The sequence below is a fragment of the Panthera uncia genome (assembly GCF_023721935.1).
Source record: "Panthera uncia isolate 11264 chromosome C1 unlocalized genomic scaffold, Puncia_PCG_1.0 HiC_scaffold_4, whole genome shotgun sequence".
Taxonomy (NCBI): Eukaryota; Metazoa; Chordata; class Mammalia; order Carnivora; family Felidae; genus Panthera; species Panthera uncia.
Genome location: NW_026057585.1, coordinates 96,165,925 through 96,184,522, shown reverse-complemented (window position 1 = coordinate 96,184,522; position 18,598 = coordinate 96,165,925). Strand labels below are relative to the sequence as shown.

General features: G+C 57.4%; 1 protein-coding gene across 1 annotated transcript in view; it reads left to right on the top strand.

The window, feature by feature from the left end:
- The first annotated feature begins 199 nt into the window (after nucleotides 1-199).
- CC1H1orf167 (chromosome C1 C1orf167 homolog) overlaps nucleotides 200-18,598 on the top strand; it is a 26,669-nt gene continuing 8,270 nt past the window's right edge. The window contains 14 exon segments of the mRNA XM_049618924.1: nucleotides 200-1,572; nucleotides 4,993-5,155; nucleotides 6,081-7,330; nucleotides 7,528-7,571; nucleotides 7,781-7,970; nucleotides 8,617-8,753; nucleotides 10,060-10,154; nucleotides 10,584-10,769; nucleotides 13,658-13,708; nucleotides 13,711-13,833; nucleotides 14,394-14,562; nucleotides 16,179-16,365; nucleotides 16,469-16,623; nucleotides 17,349-17,557. Coding sequence (XP_049474881.1) covers nucleotides 5,074-5,155; nucleotides 6,081-7,330; nucleotides 7,528-7,571; nucleotides 7,781-7,970; nucleotides 8,617-8,753; nucleotides 10,060-10,154; nucleotides 10,584-10,769; nucleotides 13,658-13,708; nucleotides 13,711-13,833; nucleotides 14,394-14,562; nucleotides 16,179-16,365; nucleotides 16,469-16,623; nucleotides 17,349-17,557 — 2,878 coding nt within the window. The 5' untranslated portion in view covers nucleotides 200-1,572; nucleotides 4,993-5,073.

Below are 18,598 nucleotides of genomic sequence, written 5' to 3'. Positions count from 1 at the left end.
CTTCGGCACAGGTCATGCTCTCACAGTTCGTGAGTTCAAGCCCCACGATGGGTGCGGAGTTCAAGCCTCTGAGCTGTCAGCACAGAGCCTAGAGCCTGCTTCACATTCTGTGTCTCCCTCTCTCCCTGCCCCTCCCCCGCTCACACTCCGTGTGTGTGTGTGTGTGTGTGTGTGTGTGTCACTCTCTATCTCTCTCGAGAATAAACATTAAAAATTTAAAAATTAAAAAAATAAATAAATACAAGACACACCTAAAATATAAGAACACAGGAAAGCTGAAAGTACAAGAATGAAAAAAGTTAAAGCCTGGCTGGCTCAGTCTGTGGAGCACAGGACTCTTGATCTCAGGGTTGTGAGTTCAAGCCCCACGATGGGTGCGGAGATTACTTAAAAATAAATCTTAAAAAAAAAAAAAAAAAACTTTAGGGACATCTGGGGGCTCAGTTGGTTAAGCGTCAGACTTCGGACTTCGGCTTGGGTCATGATCTCTCAGTTGGAGGGTTTGTGTCCCACGTGTCCGGCTCTGGGCGGAGCCTCGAGCTCTGTGCTAAGCCCGGAGCCTGCTTCGGATTCTGTGTCTCCCTCACTCTCTGCCCCTCCCCTGTTCACACTCTGTCTCTCTCTCCGCCCCCCCCAAAATAAATACACATTAAAAAATAATTTAAAAAAAACTTTACTAAATTAGTATCAGACCAACTTGCCTTTAAGGCATAAAGTACTACTTGAGATCAAAGAACACCAAGATCTAAATAACAAACGATTCCATCCACCAGGTTTAGGAGGAAATGTCGGATACACCGACTCAGGAAGTAATAAATACCCCCTCCTTTAAGAATTGCTTTAGACTTTAAGAAGCTCTTTGGCATTTATTTATGAAGTTCTCACGTCAAACCTGTGAGATGGTAGAGGAGGCCTTACCACACCCTTTTTGCAGATGGGAAGCTTGAGGGTCAGAGAATCGAAGGACTTGCCTCAGGCACACAACTGCAGCACCCAGGTAAGTCACCGGTCACCTGCCCGGAGGCCGAGGGCTCTTTGCCCTGCCATCTCGGGGAGGAGAAAGCATGAAATCTGGACTGAGGGTGGAAAGGCAAGGCAGGACTCCCAGGGAACAGCATGGGCAAAGGTCGCAGGTGGAAAATGCCGAGAGGGCAGTGGGACCGGGCGTCACGGGGCACTGGAGGAGTGGGGAGGGTGCACTCCGGGCGGGTCCAGCGGTACACGGCCACGGCCAGCTTGGCCCGTCTTCCGCACGCCAGCCACTTGCACGAAGCCACGAGGCTGGATCTCAGTCCCCGGATGAGGGGCGGAGCCGAGACTCTGGCGGAGGAGCACGCGCTCCGCTCGTGCCCTGTAGCCCACGCCGTGGGAACCTGCGGCCACGCTCGCGACTCGTGGAACCGCCCGCGCGCCCCCAGGCTCCGCGAGTTCTCTGACGTCCCGCACCTTACCCGCCTGGGTCGTTAGCCCTCGCGGGAGGTCCCCTCCAGGTTCAAACCGGACCAGGCGGAGGACCTGAGGAAGACAGACGCCCGGAGGAGGGGTCCCAGAGGCCAGGAGCACTGACCACCGGTTCTTTGGGGGGAAGAGGAGGGAGGCTCTGATGTCCCTAACTGGACAGGGATGGGGGTGGGTAGCCAGGGAGCAGAGGGTGGGAGCGAGGAGCACGCAGATGAACAGATGAACCCAGCCACGGGGCGGGGACACTAAAGGTAGGGATATTGTGGGTTGAGCTGTTTGAGATCTCCTTTGGAAAGAGGTGGGGGGCAGGTGGTCTTAGTTATGAGCATGGGCCTGGAATCAGCCCCTCCTCCATCCGTGGCCCCTCTGCAGCCACTGACCAGCTATAGGCTTTGGGCCGGGCACGGAGCCCCTTTAAATTCCAGTTTCCTCATCTCTAGTTCTTAGGGTTAAATGACAGGGTGTCTCCTAAAGCTGCATGAGGTTTACCACGGTCAGTCGCTCGTTTCACACGGTGTAGAAGCCCCTGTTACGTGCCCAGCACTATTGCATGTGCTGCAAATACTGCAGGGGGAAAAAAAAAATAACAGTGGCTCATAGACCCCTGGAGGGATAGGAGCAAACAATACTTTCTTTAGTCTGTTAGGTGGTGGCAAGTCATGGAGAAAAACCACGAAGGGTAAAGAGAGGACAGAGTGGAGAGGGTGCTAAAGTCTGGGAGAACAGTCATGGAAGGGCTCACTGCTGCGTTTGAGGCAGGCCTTGAAGGAGAGAGGGAGAGACAGTTCTAGGCAGCGGGGACAGCAAGTGCAAAGGCCCTGGGGCGGCAACATGCACAGCATTTTTGAAGGACAGCAAGGAGGCTGGTGTGTTTGGAGCAGAGAGAGCAAGGGGGTCTAGGGGTGAGGCCGATAAGGTAACTGAGGGCCAGATGATGCAGGACAGGGATCAGAAAACTTTCGTAAAGGCCTAAGAGTAAATGCTTTAGGCTTTGAGGCCCATAAGGTCTCTGTTGCAACTACTCTGCCTGTATCAAGAAAGCAGCCAGAGACAAGCCATTAAACCACTAGATGTGGCTGTGTTCCAAGAGAACTTTACTTACGTAACAGGCACCCTGCTGTGGGGCCTTGAAGGCAAGAGCTCAGCAAAGGAGGAACCAGCAGAGGTGACTAGGAAGGAGCTGGCAGGCAGGAGGGAGGAAAGGAAACCCAGTCAAAAGCCAAACTCAGCATATTGAGTAAAAGCAGGAAGCCTGAGTAATTGCAAGGCTCTCAACCTGCAAGGCAGGAAACTCAGGGCTCAGGAAGCAAGGAGTTCCGATTGCTCGTAAAGGGTTTTTATGGGATAAATACAGAAGTGATCTGGCTTTTAGAGCTGGTTGGCTGTCTAGTGGTCATTTTTATTTGGATCAGGGTAGCTAAGTCAGGGGGACAAGGACGTCCAGAGAGACTTGAACAGGCATGAACAGACTTGGTGGTTGGGGGATTGGCTGGTGACCTCTGCTGATTTCTGAGAAGAGCTGTGAGTTCCTGTAAGGTTAGGTTAAGTGTCCTTTATGCACCTGCGTTGACCTGTCTCCATTCTGTTCTTGATATAAGTGACTCCCTTTGCGTTTGGTTCGATACCCAGGGGGGAACACCCTGGAGTCAGGGAAGCAAGGGGTCCCAGGAAGATGAGTGAGTGACCACTGTCCTGCTGTTGCTGCTGCCTTAAGAGAACCCAGGGCCGGCCAGGGGTGTGATGTCTCGGGGATCACCTGGAGGAAAGCAGCCTCGGGCAGGTGGGGGTGGGGTGCCGAGTGCAGCGAGGCCAGCAGTTGGAGATGGGAGAGAAATAGGGGGACTTGGGTGTGGTGTGAGGGAGCGATGACCTGGGACCTGAGGCTCAAGAAGGGTGGGGGTGGGGGTTTTGCTTTCTGTTTTTAATTTTGTTTTTTAACATTTATTTCATTTTGAGAGAGAGGAAGAGCGCGAGTGGGGAAGGGGCACAGAGAGAGGGGGACAGAGTATCTGAAGCAGGCTCCAGGCTCCGAGCTGTCAGCACAGAGCCTGATGCGGGGCTTGAACTCGTGGACCAGGAGATCATGACCTGAGCCGAAGCTGGATGCTTAACCGACTGAGCCACCCAGGCGCCCCTGCTTTCTGTTTTATAAAGTTGGAAGAAATAACCGCCTGCTTAAGTGCTCATGGGAATGACCTTGTAAAAAAGGGGGAAGTACTGATGGGGGTGTGGTGTCTCGAAGCAAGGACATGGCCCTGACCCACCATAGCCTGTGTCCCACCCCCCAAGCTCTGTGTCCAGGTTCGGGCCTGAGTCTGCCGTGGGGCTGTGGGGGTCATGGGTGCCTGTCTTGATGTCCAGAATGGCACCTCAGAGGCCAGTGGTGGCTCTGGGTGCTTTCCTTGGGGAGATGAGATGGGATGGCCCCCAGAGTGCAGGGGAAGGTCAGCCTGGGAATAGGACCGCACGGGATGGAGCGGGGAGTTGGGGGGAGGGCAGGTGGGGGAAGGCTGTGTCCTGGAAGCTGGCCAGGAAGGAACACGGAGGCATTTCTCTTCTGTTGCCCTATTTTGTGAGTGCAACAGAAAGTAAGGTCTGCTGGGGGGAGAGGGGAGGGGAGAAGAGGTGGCAGGGGTTTGAGGACAGAGGGGAAAGTGTGATTGGCATCTAGGAGGGAGGGGGGAGGGAACTAGTCTCATTCTCCAGCAGCCTTTGCACCCACGTGGGATCAAAGGCGGTCATTTGGAGGCTGTCGGTGCAGCAGTAGGGTGAAAACCAGTCATCAGTGTTGTGCAGAGGGAGGAGGGGCGCGGTCCAGGGGCGAGGTGTGCGCACGGGTGTTTTTACGTGGAGGGAAGGGAGAGACAGCAAGCAGCAAGGGACAGTCAGAGGTGGTGGGGCCAGAGGATGGGGTCTGATGGGGGAAAGACCACCAGCATGGGGCACTAGAAGGTGGGGGTGGGCTCCAGAACTGAAGCAGGTACAGTTATTTAGGATGCTAGAGCCTGGGGGCACCATGGGAGGGGATGGCTGAGGTGGGACAAAGGGCAAGATGGCAGGAAAGGAAGAGGTCAAGGACTCCGCAGGCCAGGAGTGAGAGGCATCAGCCATGTGGACGGTGAGATCGCCAAGGACTGAGGCGTGTGTTGGTGACTGCCACAGTGAGCCAGAGCTGAAACCTTCAAGGAACGAGGGGACGGGGCCTAGACTGTTTTCAGTCCCGTTCAGCTTTGGGCTGCAGTGTTCTGGGGTCGGCGGAGAGAAGGAAGGAAGTGGTCTGAGAGAGCCCCCCCCCCCCCAGGAGGGCTGTCTGGGAAGCAGGGGCCACAGAGAGGTCTGGGGTCAGTGTTAGAAGGAGGGGGCGCTGGAGGACATTCGAAAATCATCAGGGGAAGGTGGCGGTGTGGGGGCCTGACCAGGACAGCTGGGGCTGGGCCCCAGGGCAAGCAGAGGTGCTGACGGAGGGTACGGTGCGGGCCAGGGCTGGGGTGTGGCCCGGTGGGAGCTGGGCATCCTGTCCTTGCCCTTCAGGACCTATCCGATCAAACAGGCCAGACCGCTGGCCTTAGTGTGGACCAAGGACACCTCCGCCTTGGCTTTGCCCTCGAGTCCATGGAGCTGAGACACGACGCCAGCTGCAAGGAGAATGTGCCCCCCAGGCCTGCGACGCCCCTGAGGCCAGGCAAGAGGCTTGGTGGGTCTGGGTTGGATGTGGCGGGAACAGGGTCCCCTCTCGCTATTGGTCCAGAGCTTCTTTTCCGCCAGGCCAGCCCAGGGCCTCGCTAATTCCAGAGGTTAACCGTACAGGGCCAGCTGGGCCGGGACGAAGTCTTCCTAGCCTGGGACGGAGGGAGAGTCAGGATGTCAGGAAGTGAGGCCAGGAAGAGGAGGACCAGGAGTGGGCCTGGCTCCCCGCCCGCCGCCCCCCGCTAAGGCGCTTGGCTACAGAGCCAAGGCTGGAAGCCGCCCCCAGACAAATTCAGATTCTGATGCACGTGCCAGTTTCTCCAAGTCCTAGCTGCGTGACTGTGGGGCAAGTTGCCAAACCTCTCTGGGCTTTAGTTCCTGTCTTCAAACGCACACCTCCTATGGCCCAGTATAGCTGCTAGGTCCCCAGGCGTTTCCTGGTCTCCGGCTGACGCATGGCCCCGGGAGCTGGGGAGACTAAGCCCCACCCTGAGTCACCCAGAGCAGCTCACCTGCAGCTGTTTGCTGTGTGGGTCTTGGCCCTGACCCCCAGCGCTGCTTCCCCATCACCCCTGCCCAAGCCAGGAATCAGTCATCCTTGATTCTTCTCTTTCCTTCACGGCCCCCAGTGCAGCCCCGAGCCTCCACGGCAGATCCGCTTCCGCGTCCTTCTCTCCCCCATCCCTGATCCCAGCCCTGTCCTCTCTCGCCTGGGATTCCCTCAACAGCCTCTTTACTGTCCCCCTGCTTCCCTCTGCCCTCCTCCCCCCTCGCACCCCAGCCCTGCTCCCTGCAGCCAGGCATCGAGTCAGACCACCCCTCAGTCCTGGCCCCCTCCTGCCTGGCATCCTGTCTCTGACCCGCTCCCCCCAACCCACCTGAGCACTGACCACCACGTCCGCCCTCGGCTCACGACTCTGTCCTCTCTTAAGAGCGACGGAGATTTCCGAAGAGCAGAGGTGTCGGCCGGGGCAGCGGACATGGCCGGTGGGTGCACGAGTGCCCGGCTGAGAGGGAAGGGCCTGCCACCATACGCTCCCCGGGGGCAGAGCGGCGCCAGGAGCCCTGCCGGGTCCAGACCAACCTGGCCGGCCCGAGCCTCGTCCTGAAGGACGCAACTGGCCGGCTGGTGAACTCAGGCTTGCAACAGCAGAGCAACCTGCAGACCCCGGCCGGCAGGCCCCAGGGGAGAACCCGAGAGCTTGTCGTCCAGCAGAGTAACCTGAGCATAAGGGGGACCAGCTTGGCCGAAGGCAGGAGTCACCTCAGCCCCCGCCTCCGGTCAGAGCTTCTGGACAGCTTCTGGCCCCACCTGATACCCCAGGGAAGCCCTCTATCCCGAGCGTCGCTGGCTAACCCACCCACCAGCCTGAGACAGTCCCGGTGGCTGGGCACAGACACCCCCTGCCCAGACGTCCAGCCTGCTGCAGGCTTCGCCTCTCTCAGTGGGCACACACTTCCAGGCTCCGGACCCTGGTGTGTCCTGGGGAACTGGCCTCCTAGGCTCATGGGGGAGCCCCTCACCCTGGAGGACCTGACTGTCCCGGTCCAGAGCCAGGCTCGGGCCCCATCCCAGACTTCCATCCACCAGCTGCTGGCCTCTGTGCGACACCTGGAGCACGAGGTAGCCCGTCTCGGGTGCCGGGCCTCCCAGGAACCCCCAGGCCCTGCTCACCGGGACCCCTGGACCAGCAGTGGCCGGGCCCTCCCTGCCCCCCGCCAGCCCGGCCAGCCTGTTCTTGCATCCTGGGAGGGGAGGGAGAAACCCGTGCGAGGCCTCAGGGAAACTGCGGATTTCCCAGGGACACAGGGGGCCCAGGCTGGCCTCTCAGACAGTCGGGCAAGCAGTAAGCCTGCGTCACTGGAGGCCACGCTGAGGATGCCGACAGGGGATTTCCTCGACCCTAAGCAGGGGGCCCTTCTGGCCAACCCCGCGAGGCAAGGAGAGAACTTCTCCCCGGGGCCTACATATGGCAGCAGGCCGAAGAGGGACCCTCGGCTCCCTCCAGGGGTGGGTAACAGGGAAGCCAGACCCTGCTCTTCAGCTTGCTCCCGTGCTGCCTGGGGCGGCCCACCTGGGCAGGAAGGAAGGGAGGTGGCCCTGCAGGAGCTGGTCAGCAAGGAGGAGGAGAGGACAGCTTCCTGCCCACCAGATGCAGCCCCAGCAAGGAGCGCCCTGCAGGTAGAGGCCAGAGGAGGCCGGGTGGGGGAGCCGGGGGACCTCAGGAGTGCTCCCAGAAATTCCCTTTGCCAGCTGGCCGCCCCTCCCCTGTTACATTCCCCGCCCCCAGGGAGGGAGGCCGGGGACAGGCAGGCTTGGTGTCCCGCCCTGCTTGCTCTTCAGCCTGAGAACTGCGTCCTGTTCTTTTGCTTTCCAAGAACAAAGCCCGAAACGTTGGGAGCCTGGAGTCCGGGATGGCCCGGTGAGGCCATGGGCTGTGGGGGTGCGGAGGGGGGGTGCCAGCCACACTCCTGGGACAGCTGCTCTCCAAGTTGCCTGGGCCAGTGGAGACGAGCACCTGGTGGAGGGCAGGCCCTGGGCGGGGGGGGGGGGGGCAGATCCGCAGATCCACACAGGACTTAAGCGGGGAGGGGACTTCCTTCACCCAGTCCCTGCTGGGGGGTGTTTCAGATGTTTCAGAGCCTGGTGGCATCGGGTGCGGAAGCGGCGGGCCGTGGCTGCGGCGGTGGCCCTGGGCCGCCGGCGGCTGTTGCGCAGGGGCCTGCGGGCGCTTCGGTGGGCACTGCGGCTCCGGGAGGCCCAGCTGGAGGTGGCATGGAAGCGACACACTCAGGCCCTGCTGGCCCAGAGCTTCCGAAAGGTCAGGGGCCTCCAGGTTGGGCCGTGGGGAGGTGATGGAAGGCTGGTATGTCTGGGGAGGAGGCCACCTGTTTTATACCTCCTCAGTGATCAGCAGTACAGTGGATGATGGCCCGCCCAGACACCTGACCCAGCTCTGCCCGAGTTCAAATCCAGCCTCCACTACTTTCTTTTTTCCACAAATTTTTTGCTGCGTGGCTTTGGGCAGGTTACTTAACCTCTCTGTGCCTTTGTGTCTTTAGCTCCGAAATGGGATAAAAATAATGGTACATACCTCTCAGGATTGTTGTGAGGTTAAATTAATAAATATAAAGGACTTAGGACCCTACTTAGCACATAGGAAGCACTCTGCCGGATGAGTAGCTGCTATGTTTTTCTAACCGTTAGCCAGCCAGGACTGGGAGGGCATGTCTGTGGTCTTCCCTCCTTGGGAAAGGAGTGCTCTGGGAGGGCCCAGCTCCAGGTTTTGCCCCCCAAGGAAAGCGCTGCATTTCTCCATGCGTTCATTAATTCCCAAAGGGGCAAGGTAGTCTATAGGTTAAGACCGGAGACTTTGGAGTCTCACAGAAATGTCCCACTCCTGTCCGCCATTGGGGCACATTTGAGGCTATGGCCCACATCCTTCTTTCCCTTCTCTCTTGCCCCAGTGGAGAAACCAGACTCTGCAGCAGAAGCAAGGGCAGCCCCGTGTCCAGGCTGGGCCGGGACCCCCACCGTCTGGGACGGGCCAAGGCCAGAGCCCCTCAGGAAGGGAGCCGGTGGCAGACCCCGCCTGGAGAAGCAGGTAGTCTGGGACACCCCGGTGGTCAGTTGGTCAGTGTGGCCTGGGCAGCGCTGGGGGCCTTCCCTCCCCCCGCTTCCTGCCTCAGTGTCCCCTTCTCGACTCCCCCACAAGAGAATGAGAATGACACCAGCAGTTGTGGACAAAGATCTCTGCTCAAGTACGTCCACTGCAACATTATTTATACTAGTAAAAACCTCAAAACAGCCTAAATGCCCGACAGCGATTGAGAAAATTACGGTTTAACAACGTGGTGAGCATTTGGCAACCGTTCCGTGTGACGTTTGTCAAGACTTTACAATTTTCTCCCCGTTCTTTTTTGGGAAATTTTTCGTATCGAGTGGCTTTTATTGGTGTTATTTCTAATTATAACAGTCATGCGTGCTTGCTTTGAAGAACATTCCAAATGGTTGAAAGTTTCTTCCCTCTCCCTTCCTAGAAGTAGTTTCACGGGTCTTTGCATGGAATTTTTGCTGACAAGGAAAAATGGTTACGATGACGTTAAATGGGGGGGGGTGGAGAATGAAAATAGTGTGTAAGATATGCTTTCTGCACGTGAAACAGTACAGAAGGAAAAATCTGTTGCTCAATGAGTTAGGACTATGGAACTGCTCACTCAGAGATGATTAAGGTGGTTAAGTTTTATGTTTGGTGTATTTTACTGCTGTTAAAAATGAACATAAGTAAATATTTCACACACACACACACACACACACCCCAAAACATGCTAAGATAAGCAGGTCGTGCTTATCTCTGGAGCGGTGGAATTCAAGTTGACTCTTTTCTTCTCTCTTCCCTCAATCTTCCACCATAGGGGTGTACTGTTTTGTTTTTTTTTTTCTCGTTTGCAAATTAACTAGACGTGCTTGACATCATTATTCCAATAACATTTGTTTTATTTTATTTATTTAATGTTTATTTTTAAGAGAGAGAGAAAAAGAGAGAGACAGAGTGTGAACAGGGGAGGGGCAGAGAGAGAGAGAGGGAGACACAGGATCCGAAGCAGGCTCCAGGCTCCGAGCCGTCAGCACAGAGCCCGACGCGGGGCTCGAACCCCCCGACTAAGCCACCCAGGCGCCCCACTGATAACATTTATTTTAACACACGTTTGTTGCAAGAGCCCAAATAGCACTGAAGAGAAGGGAGCAGAAACAGAACCTCCCTGCAGACTGCTTAGATAATCGGGGTGAAATGAGAAGGGGGTGGGGGAGGGCCAGCTCAGTGCATCCTCAGCGTGGCCGGGTTGGGACTGTGCGCCCTCCCTCTGATGCCTGGGCATCGGTTTCTCTCCGGGCAACTTTACTCTCAGTCCAGGGAGTCAGAGGGAGGAGGCGGGAGCCTGGCCGGGACCAGATGGAGGCGACGGAGAAGTACAGATGCTTCAGGCCTTGCAGCAACTGGCTGGTGAGCCATGGGCCTGCGGGGGAAGCAGGGGAGAGGGAGCTGAGCCCCCACACTGGGCAGGGCAGGGGGTCCTGAGCGAAGGTTTGCTGAGCATCTACTCAGACGGCTTTTTGGACATGATCTCATGTGAGCCTTGGGGGACCCGGGCGAGGCACTGTGCTTAGTTTACGGATGGGGAACTGAGGCACAGAGAAGTTAAGTGGCCACCTAGAGGACACGCAGTATGAGAGGCGCACGTCCTGCATTGGTGCCACCGATGCTAGTTCGGGTCCAGCCCAGGCTTGCATGGTAGAACCAGAAAGTCCCTCAGACATCCCTCACTCACAGGGAAACTGAGGTCCAGAGATGGGGAGCAACGTGGCCGCCTCCTGTCCCTGAGCCTCCCCACTCACTCATTCTCTCTTCTTGCTCTCTCTCCTCGCTTTCCAGGCTTCCTCTTATGGTGCCATCAGAAGGAATGGGCCAGGCAGGAGAGGAGGGTCCAGGGAGAGGCCTCCAGGGCCACGCTGAGGACTCAGAGGAAGGGGAGACGCCCCCAGGCCCGGTGCTCTCATGCTGCAGACGCACCCAAGGTGGGCTCGCTGGACACCCAGCAGCAGAGAGCCTGGCTCGGCAGGTAGGGAGAAGGGGAAGAAATGTGGAGTGGGGACCCCTCTCCTGGAGGCAGGGGCTGGGACGCAGCTGGGAGGTACCCTTTGAGTCCGTTCTTGACTCCTGGTATCCAGAAACAGTGATAAAAATAAGAAATGAAAACAGCTGCGGTTTGCTGAGAGCCGAAGGCACCTCCCCGGAACTCTGGAATTTGGTCCAAAGCAAAGCTCAGTGGTAGTCCTGCCCCCGCCACCCTGGTGGAACCATGGCAGTCACAGAGGGTGTGCTCCAGTCCCGCTGAGTTCAGTGTTGTGAAAGGAAGGAACACAGATCTGTAAGAGGGGTTTTCTCTGGTTAACCTTTTATTATGGGACATTTATATCTTATACAAAAGGAGAGAGAGAGGGTGTCTGGGTGGCTCAGTTGGTTGAGTGTCTGACTTTGGCTCAAGGCCATGATCTCGTGACTTGTGAGTTCGAGCCCCCGCGTCGGACTCTGTGCTGACAGCTCAGAGCCTGGAGCCCGCTTCGGATCCTGTGTCTCCCTCTCTCTCTGCCCCTCCCCTGCTCATGCTCTGTCTCTCTCTGTCTCAAAAACAAAAAAATAAATTTTTAAAGAAAATTTAAAAATTAGAATAGATCCTAAACCCCAGGGTCCCCATCACCCAGCTTCAAGAAAATCACCTCCTAAAAAATTCATTTCATCTGTACCCCAACTGGTTCCCCCTACGTTATTTTAAAGCAGGTCCCCCACATCATAGTGTCTCATCCGTAAGTACTTCTTCTGTAGCATCTCTAAAAGATGGGGACTCTTTTCAATGACACAACCACAATGCCACGATCACCCCGAAAAATGGACAGTCGTTCCTTAACACCAGAGAATACCTGGTCAGCATTCAAATGTTCAATTGTTTTTTATAGGTATGCATTCTCTTATAGTTTGTTTGAACTGGGATCTAAAGTCCACACGTTACAGTCTTTGAAAACGATTCCAAAATAAGAAATACAAAATATTTTGAGGGGTGGTCACTCACCAGAATATGTGTCCAGCTTCCTAAATGACAACCCAGAAGAGGCCGACATTCATTCAAACGCCAAAACTTTGTACTGTGTTTTTAAAGAATCAGTTTCTTTTCTTTATATTGTACCCAAATAGTGCTTCATTAATGGGGACTTTTTTTCTGACAGCCCACAGACTACTTATAGAAAATACTACTTGTTGAAACATTAAATTTAATATTTTCTCTTTGGAGTACTTGAAGAAGTTAAAATAGATGTTGGGAGGGGGGTGCCCTGGGTGGCTCAGTTGGTTAAGCTTCCAACTTCGGCTCAGGTCATGATCTCACCGTTTGTGGGTTCGAGCCCCGAGTTGGATTCCAAGCTGACAGAGACAGCCTGTTGCGGATTCTCTCGCTCTCTCTCGCTCTCTCTCTCTGCCCGTCCCCAACTCGTGCTTTTTTCTCTCTCTCAAAATAAATAAACAAACGTTAAAAATAACATAAAATAGGCGTTAGAATTTCATTAGATTCACTTAGATTCATTAGATTCATTAGATTCACTTAAAATATGATCTATTGCCTTCAAAAAAGAAAGAAAGAAAGGCAACATGTTAAAGTCGGCTGGAATCTTTAGCAGGCTGCACACTTATCATGGAGCTTGACTCCGGGCTCTCTCCCAAGACCCCGCAATCATGACCTCAGCCGAAATCCACAGTCAGATGCTTACCTGACTGAGCCACCCAGGCGCCCCTCATTATGGGGTCCCCTCTAGTTTTTTTCTCTGCAGTTTATCTGTTGAGGAAACCAGGCCGCTGGTCCAATAGAGTTAACCCGTCGATGTCTGCATCCTGCTGACTGCATGTCCCCCCGGTGCGTTTTTCATTTTTCATATATATATTTTTAAGTTTGTTTGTTTGTTTGTTGAGAGAGAGCTCAAGGAGCAGACAGAAAGAGAGAGCAAGACTCCCAAGCAGGTTCCACAGTTAGTGCAGAGCCCAATGTGGGGCTCGAACCCACGACCTGCAAGGTCGTGACCTGAGCGAAAATCAAGAGTCAGATGCTGGGGCGCTCAGCTCGTTAAGCGGCCGACTTTGGCTCAGGGCACACGATCTCCCGGTTAGGGAGTTCGAGCCCCGCATCCGGCTCTGTGCTGACAGCTCAGAGCCTGGAGCCTGCTTTGGAGTCTGTGTCTCCCTCTCTCTCTCCTTCTTCCTCACTCGTGCTCTGTCTCTCAAAAATAAACATTAAAAAACAAAAAAGAGTTGGATGCTTAACCGACTGAGCCACCCAGGCATTACCCCCCCACCACACACCGCCAAGTGCAGTTTTCCATGAGACCTTCGAGTGAAGGTTGCTGAGCTAGACTGGGGTTCAGTGGAGACGTGAGGCTGGGTGCTTGGCCGGTTAGTTGAGGGAGAGCCGGCAGGAGAGCGCCCGGCGAGGGAACAGCACAGGCACAGGCCTGTGACGGAGGAGCATGAGAAGCGCAAAGGACGCCAGTCAAGTTGGAGCCCCGTGGTCCAGGGTGGGGGCCGTGCCGGGGCCAGACCTTGCGCGGCCTTGTGGGCCGTGCAGAGTAGCTGACATTTTGTCCTAAGAGCAAGGGGGCAGTCACCGGACGATTTCAGCAGGGGAGGGAGATTGACCGCGTTTGAGATTTGAAAAAGATCACTCTGGCAACTGAGCAGCGGCTGTCTGGAGAGCCGTTGCAGGGGGCTGGGCAGGAGGCTGCTGAGGCCATCCGGGCACCCAGAGGCCCGGGTGTGGCGGCCTGAGCAGGTGGCGCAGTAAGTCCTTACAGCTGCCCCATTTTACCTACGGGAAGCCTGAGGCTCTGAGAGGTGATGCGGTATGGGGCAGGCGGCTGTTGCTGCAATCATCGCTCTTAGTACCAGCACCTTCTCTCGGCTCCCCGGGTGCTTTGGGGCCTGGCAGCAGTTTGTGCAAAGAGGGGCCCGGTACCGGGACGCCTGGCTCACCGCCGGGCCAGGACCCTGAGGATATGTCTGCAGCAGTGGGTGCGAATGAAGCAGCTCCAGGCCTCAGATGGAGCGAAGGTGACCCAGCTGTCCCTCTGCCGGCAGAAGGCAGGTGAGCAAGCGAGTGGCGGGCGGAGGGGCTCCCTTTCCCTCCCACCCCAGCAAACAGCGTCACCTAAGCTCCGTCTGTGATGGGCCCCGGTTGAACCGATGGCTTCTTGGGATGGGGGATGGTGACGCAGGGAGCTTTCCGGGGGGGGTGCAGTCTGACGGGCGCGGGAGGGTCCAGGCGGGGTCCCCGGAGTGGGCAGGCTTTGGCTGGGCCCCATTCTCATCCCCAGTTGTGAGCTTCTCTGGACAAGGGACTTTGTTCTGTCTTCTACCAGAGGGGGATGTGGTCCCTGCTCTCAGGAAGCTCCTGGTCTGGGGGACACACAGACCTTGTCCCCCACCCCAAAATCTGAAAGGGAAAGATGGGGCCTCTGAAGGGAGGATTTGGAGGCAGTGGGAGGAGGCAGTGCCTGGGAGGGGAAGGGTCCTCAGGAGGGGCGGGGGGAGGTGAGGCAGCAGCCTCTGTGACAGCCTCTGTGACTGCCGTGGGTTCCACCAACAGATTTGGGTGGAAGGAGGTCACTGGGGACGGGACTGACTCATCCCTCGACTGCTTCTCAGGGAACGTGGCCCTCTGCAGCTCAGCCCCTGGCGTGGCCACAGCCCAAGGCCTGGGGACGATGGCCCAGGTGCAAGGTGGCAGCTCCCTGCGGGAAGCCTGCCGGAGACTGGCCCTCCGCCGGGCGCTGCTGCTCTGGAGGACGCGGCTCTCCCAGCGTCGGGAGGCTGAGTAGGTGTCCGCGAGCCTGTGGCCCGGGGCTGGGCCTGGGGGATGCGTGCAGGGTGGGCACGTGAGCGGTGCCCAGCACCGGCAGGAGTGCCCCATGGGGAACAGGCCAGACCCCGCTCTTCCCCGTGGCACACTGTGGTTCCCAGCAGGTGTGGGACTGGGGGGAGGTGGCCCAGGGACCTGGAGGCCGTGATGGAGCAGAGAGCTGCAGGAGCCACGGGGTAGCAGGGGGCACAAACACAGACTTCTCCCCGAGGGGCTGGAACCCTGATGAGAGAGGTCAGTTTCTTGCTCATCTCCCGGCCGGGTGGGAGCCCCCGGGTGGCAGGAACCGTGTGTGTCTCACCTCTGTCCCCCAGTGCCTGGCAAGTGTCTGACACGTCAGAGGCATGGGAAAAATCCTGTAAGGGAGTAAGTGCCCCTATCTGCCTCATCATACAACTAGAGAAACTGAGGCTCCGCGGGTCGAACAGCTTGCTCTAAGTCACGTGAAGTAGGAGGAAGACGGTCCCCGTTGCTTTTGCACAAGACACTCGCGGCCGGGATTCAGAGTCCCTGGGATGGTCGTGGTGGGTGAGGGGGGTGGAGGGGGTCAGGAGGGACCAGCTGCGTCGATGATACGACAGGTGGAATGTACACCAACAGTTGTAGGGAGAAGAATTCTGTCACTGAACGCCACATGCCTAGCATCCATTATCCCCCGCCCGCTCGGTCCGCTGGGACCCTCAGTCTCTTGTAACGTACCCCTAGAACTCTCGGGAAAGTCAGTTCACCGTGATCTCCCAGAAGGCAGCTTTCCCTCCTCCAGTCCGTCCTCTACCCTTTGGGCATCAGGGAGCAGTCCCTATCTATCTACGACATAGCTGGGGCCACCCTGTGACCTAGAAGGAGTATTTGGGGGTGCCTGGGTGGCTCAGCCGGTTAAGCGTCCGACTCTTGATTTCGGCTCAGATCTCTGAGTTCCAGTCCCACGTCGGGCTCTGTGCCGACGGCGAAGGGCTTGCTTGGGATTCTGTCTCCAACTCTCTCTGCCTCTTCCCCGCTTGCGCGTGTGCACACATACCCTCTCTCAAAAATAAATAAACATTACAATAATTGTAGAAAAGAAAGAAAATAAAATGAGTATATGGAACCCACATCTTCTGCTATTTGGAGTTTGGGGAAATGACCTTTCACCAAGCCTCAGTTTCCCTGTCTTCCTAACTGAGCAGAGGCAGAAGTGGTTATACCTGTGGCCTCTTGAATCTGGGGGCCTGGGGCCCGGGGCGCAGCTCCATACCCATCAGGAGTGTGGCAGGGATCAGCCAGGTGATGCAGGTGTAGCAGTGGTCTCAGCCCGAGAGGCTCACGAGGGTCACTCTGGGAGCTTTGGGAAAATTAGGAAGCCCAGGCCCCACCTAGGTTGTTAAGTCAGAGACTCTGGGGCTGGGATCCCAATGGGCCTCAGTACTTCCCAGGACTCCCCAAGAGTCCCACGTGCAGCTGGCTTTGAGAGGTGGTGCTCTAGCCTTTGTTTGGCACGCGGTGGCTCCCTTCCAGCCCAGCGCTTTTGCAGGGACCCAGCTGGGGGGTAGCACCTGCTTGGGGCCCAGGGACTCACCTGCCCCTTCCTGTAGCTCCTTCCTCCAGGGCATGCGGCAGCAGATGATTCGGCGTATCCTGAAGGGCTGGTGCCTGAGGGCCTGGGGTCCAGGCACCCCGTCAGACAGTGCCAGGACCACCTTGGCCCCGGAGCTCCTGGGCAGCATCCCGGGGGGGGAGGACTTGCCGGGCTGCAGCACACCCCGAAGCTCACTAGAGAAGGTGAGGGGCCGGGGGTGGGGACGGGCTAGGGTGGCAGGTGGGAGGAGAGGGTGGGGACGGAGCAGGGGCCCGGGGATCCAGGACTCCATCCCTCCTTCCCCAGGTTTCCAGGGCCCCCACCCTCCTGGAGACGCTCCGGCTGAGCTTTGTGTGGGCAGCTGGGCGGCAGCAGAAGAGGCGGTGCCTTCTGCTCTGGCAGGTGCGGGCACAGCAGTCCCGGAGGGCAGCGAGGTGGCACCGGTGTACTCTTCGGAGGCGGTAGGGACCCCTCCCCTTGAGGGATGAGCCATGCTGCCCACCACTCCATAGACATCCTGTCTCCCAGCCCCCTTCCCATCAGTCCTTGTCCTTCACCACTCATCCCTTTGGGGTCTGCATCCTAGAGGGCTCCCATCTCACACCCCCAGACTCAGATCCTCTGGACGTCTCCTGCCCTCTTGGCCTGCCCTGCTGACAGGGAAGGGGGCCTGAGGCACTCTACGGGGTAATCGTTTCTCCCAGAGACTTTGTAGCTGTGGCGCATTCATTTATTCATTCGTAGCACAATGCTTAATTAAGGGTCGGTCTGCCTGGGTTCTAATCCCAGCTCTGCCCCTCGCTGGCTGGCTGTGTGATCTTGGGCAAGTTGCTTAACCCCTCTGAGTCTCCATCTCTCCATTTGTTCAGGGATAATAATAGTACTCCAATGGGAATCGACAAGGTAGGGGCCTGTAATCCCCTAGCACAGTCCCTGGCACATAGCAATGTTTGTCACCAGTGGCTGAGCCCCAGGACTTGGCGCTGGGGTCCGGGATCCCATTTTATCCCTACCGCCTGTCACCGTGACACTCAGAGTAGCGTTTGAGCGGTCCGGCCCCCAGCAGCCCGCCCTCCCCCAGGATGGAAACAGGGAGAAGAGTCACCTGAAGCTCCCGACGGAGGGGAGGGCTGGCAGAGCCTGGGGTGGCCGTGCCCATCCTCAGGGTGGGCTCTCCGCTTCCTAGCATCCTTCTCGGCTGGAGCCACTGGGCAACAGCCCAAGGGGCCCAGAGAGAGCTGGCTGTTGGCTGGGCCTGGGAGCGGAGCTGCAGGGCCGCACTGGGCTTGTGGCGGCGGCGGCTGGCACAGAGGCTGCAGGCAGAGCGGTGCGTTCGGGCCCGGGGTCGCACACTGGTCCGGGGCGCCCTGCACCGCTGGCACGGCTGCTGGCAGAGTGAGTCAGGGCCTGGGTCCGGGCCCCCGCGGGTGAGAGAAGGGCCAGGGCTCATCGGGGCGACCCGGGATTTTGTGTCCTCCCGCACAGGGTCCGGTGATGGGACGTCCACAGAGCTCACCATCTCTGGTGGGGGGAGGGGCAGAGCAGAACCTGGGGGCGTGGACACTGTGAACACTGCCCTTCCATTCCCCAGCTGTGTGGACCTTACACAAGCCACTTAACCTCTCCGAATCTCAGCTTACTTAGCTGGAAAATGGGAATCGGAGCGGCACCCTCCTCAGGGGGCAGTTGTGGGGACACTCGGAGACCATCCATGCGCAGCGTTTGGCTCAGAACCCAGCTCCCCTCGGATGTTCCATCGTCCTCGCCTCTGTCCTCATCCTCATTATCCTCACCTGGCCTTCAGGAGTCATGGGTCTGAGCGCTGAGTCATGGTGCCCTCAGAGCCCGACATGGGAGGTGGGGATCGTCGGGGGCCCCTTTCGAGGCTTCCCACTGCACAGATGCATCGTATCGATGGGCTGGCGGGTGGGGACCCGGTGGCTCTGGAGAACCCCTGTCCTGTTCACTGAGGACAGCTGCTGCTCCAGCCCACTTGCTGTCCCAGTGTGGTCAGACCTAGCTTCCAAAGAAAAGCTGGAAGTCTGGATTTTAACATGAATTCTCCTGATTCCTAAACATTGCCAAGAAACGAAAAACAGCGAGTTGGGTTGATCTGGTCATCACTGGACACTTGTAACCGAAGCATTTATCTATCTATCTATCTGTCTATTGTTTAACCTTTATTCATTTTTGAGAGACAGAGAGAGACACAGCATGAGCGGGGGAGGGGCAGAGAGCGAGGGAGACACAGAATCCGAAGCAGGCTCCAGGCTCCCAGCTGTCAGCACAGAGCCCGACGTGGGGCTCGAACCCACGAACCGCGAGATCATGATCTGAGCCACAGTTGGATGCTTAACCGACGGAGCCACCCAGGCGCCCCATAGCCCCCAATGGTTAGGGGGACTCCTCTGTCTGCATTTGGCTGAGGAGGGCCCC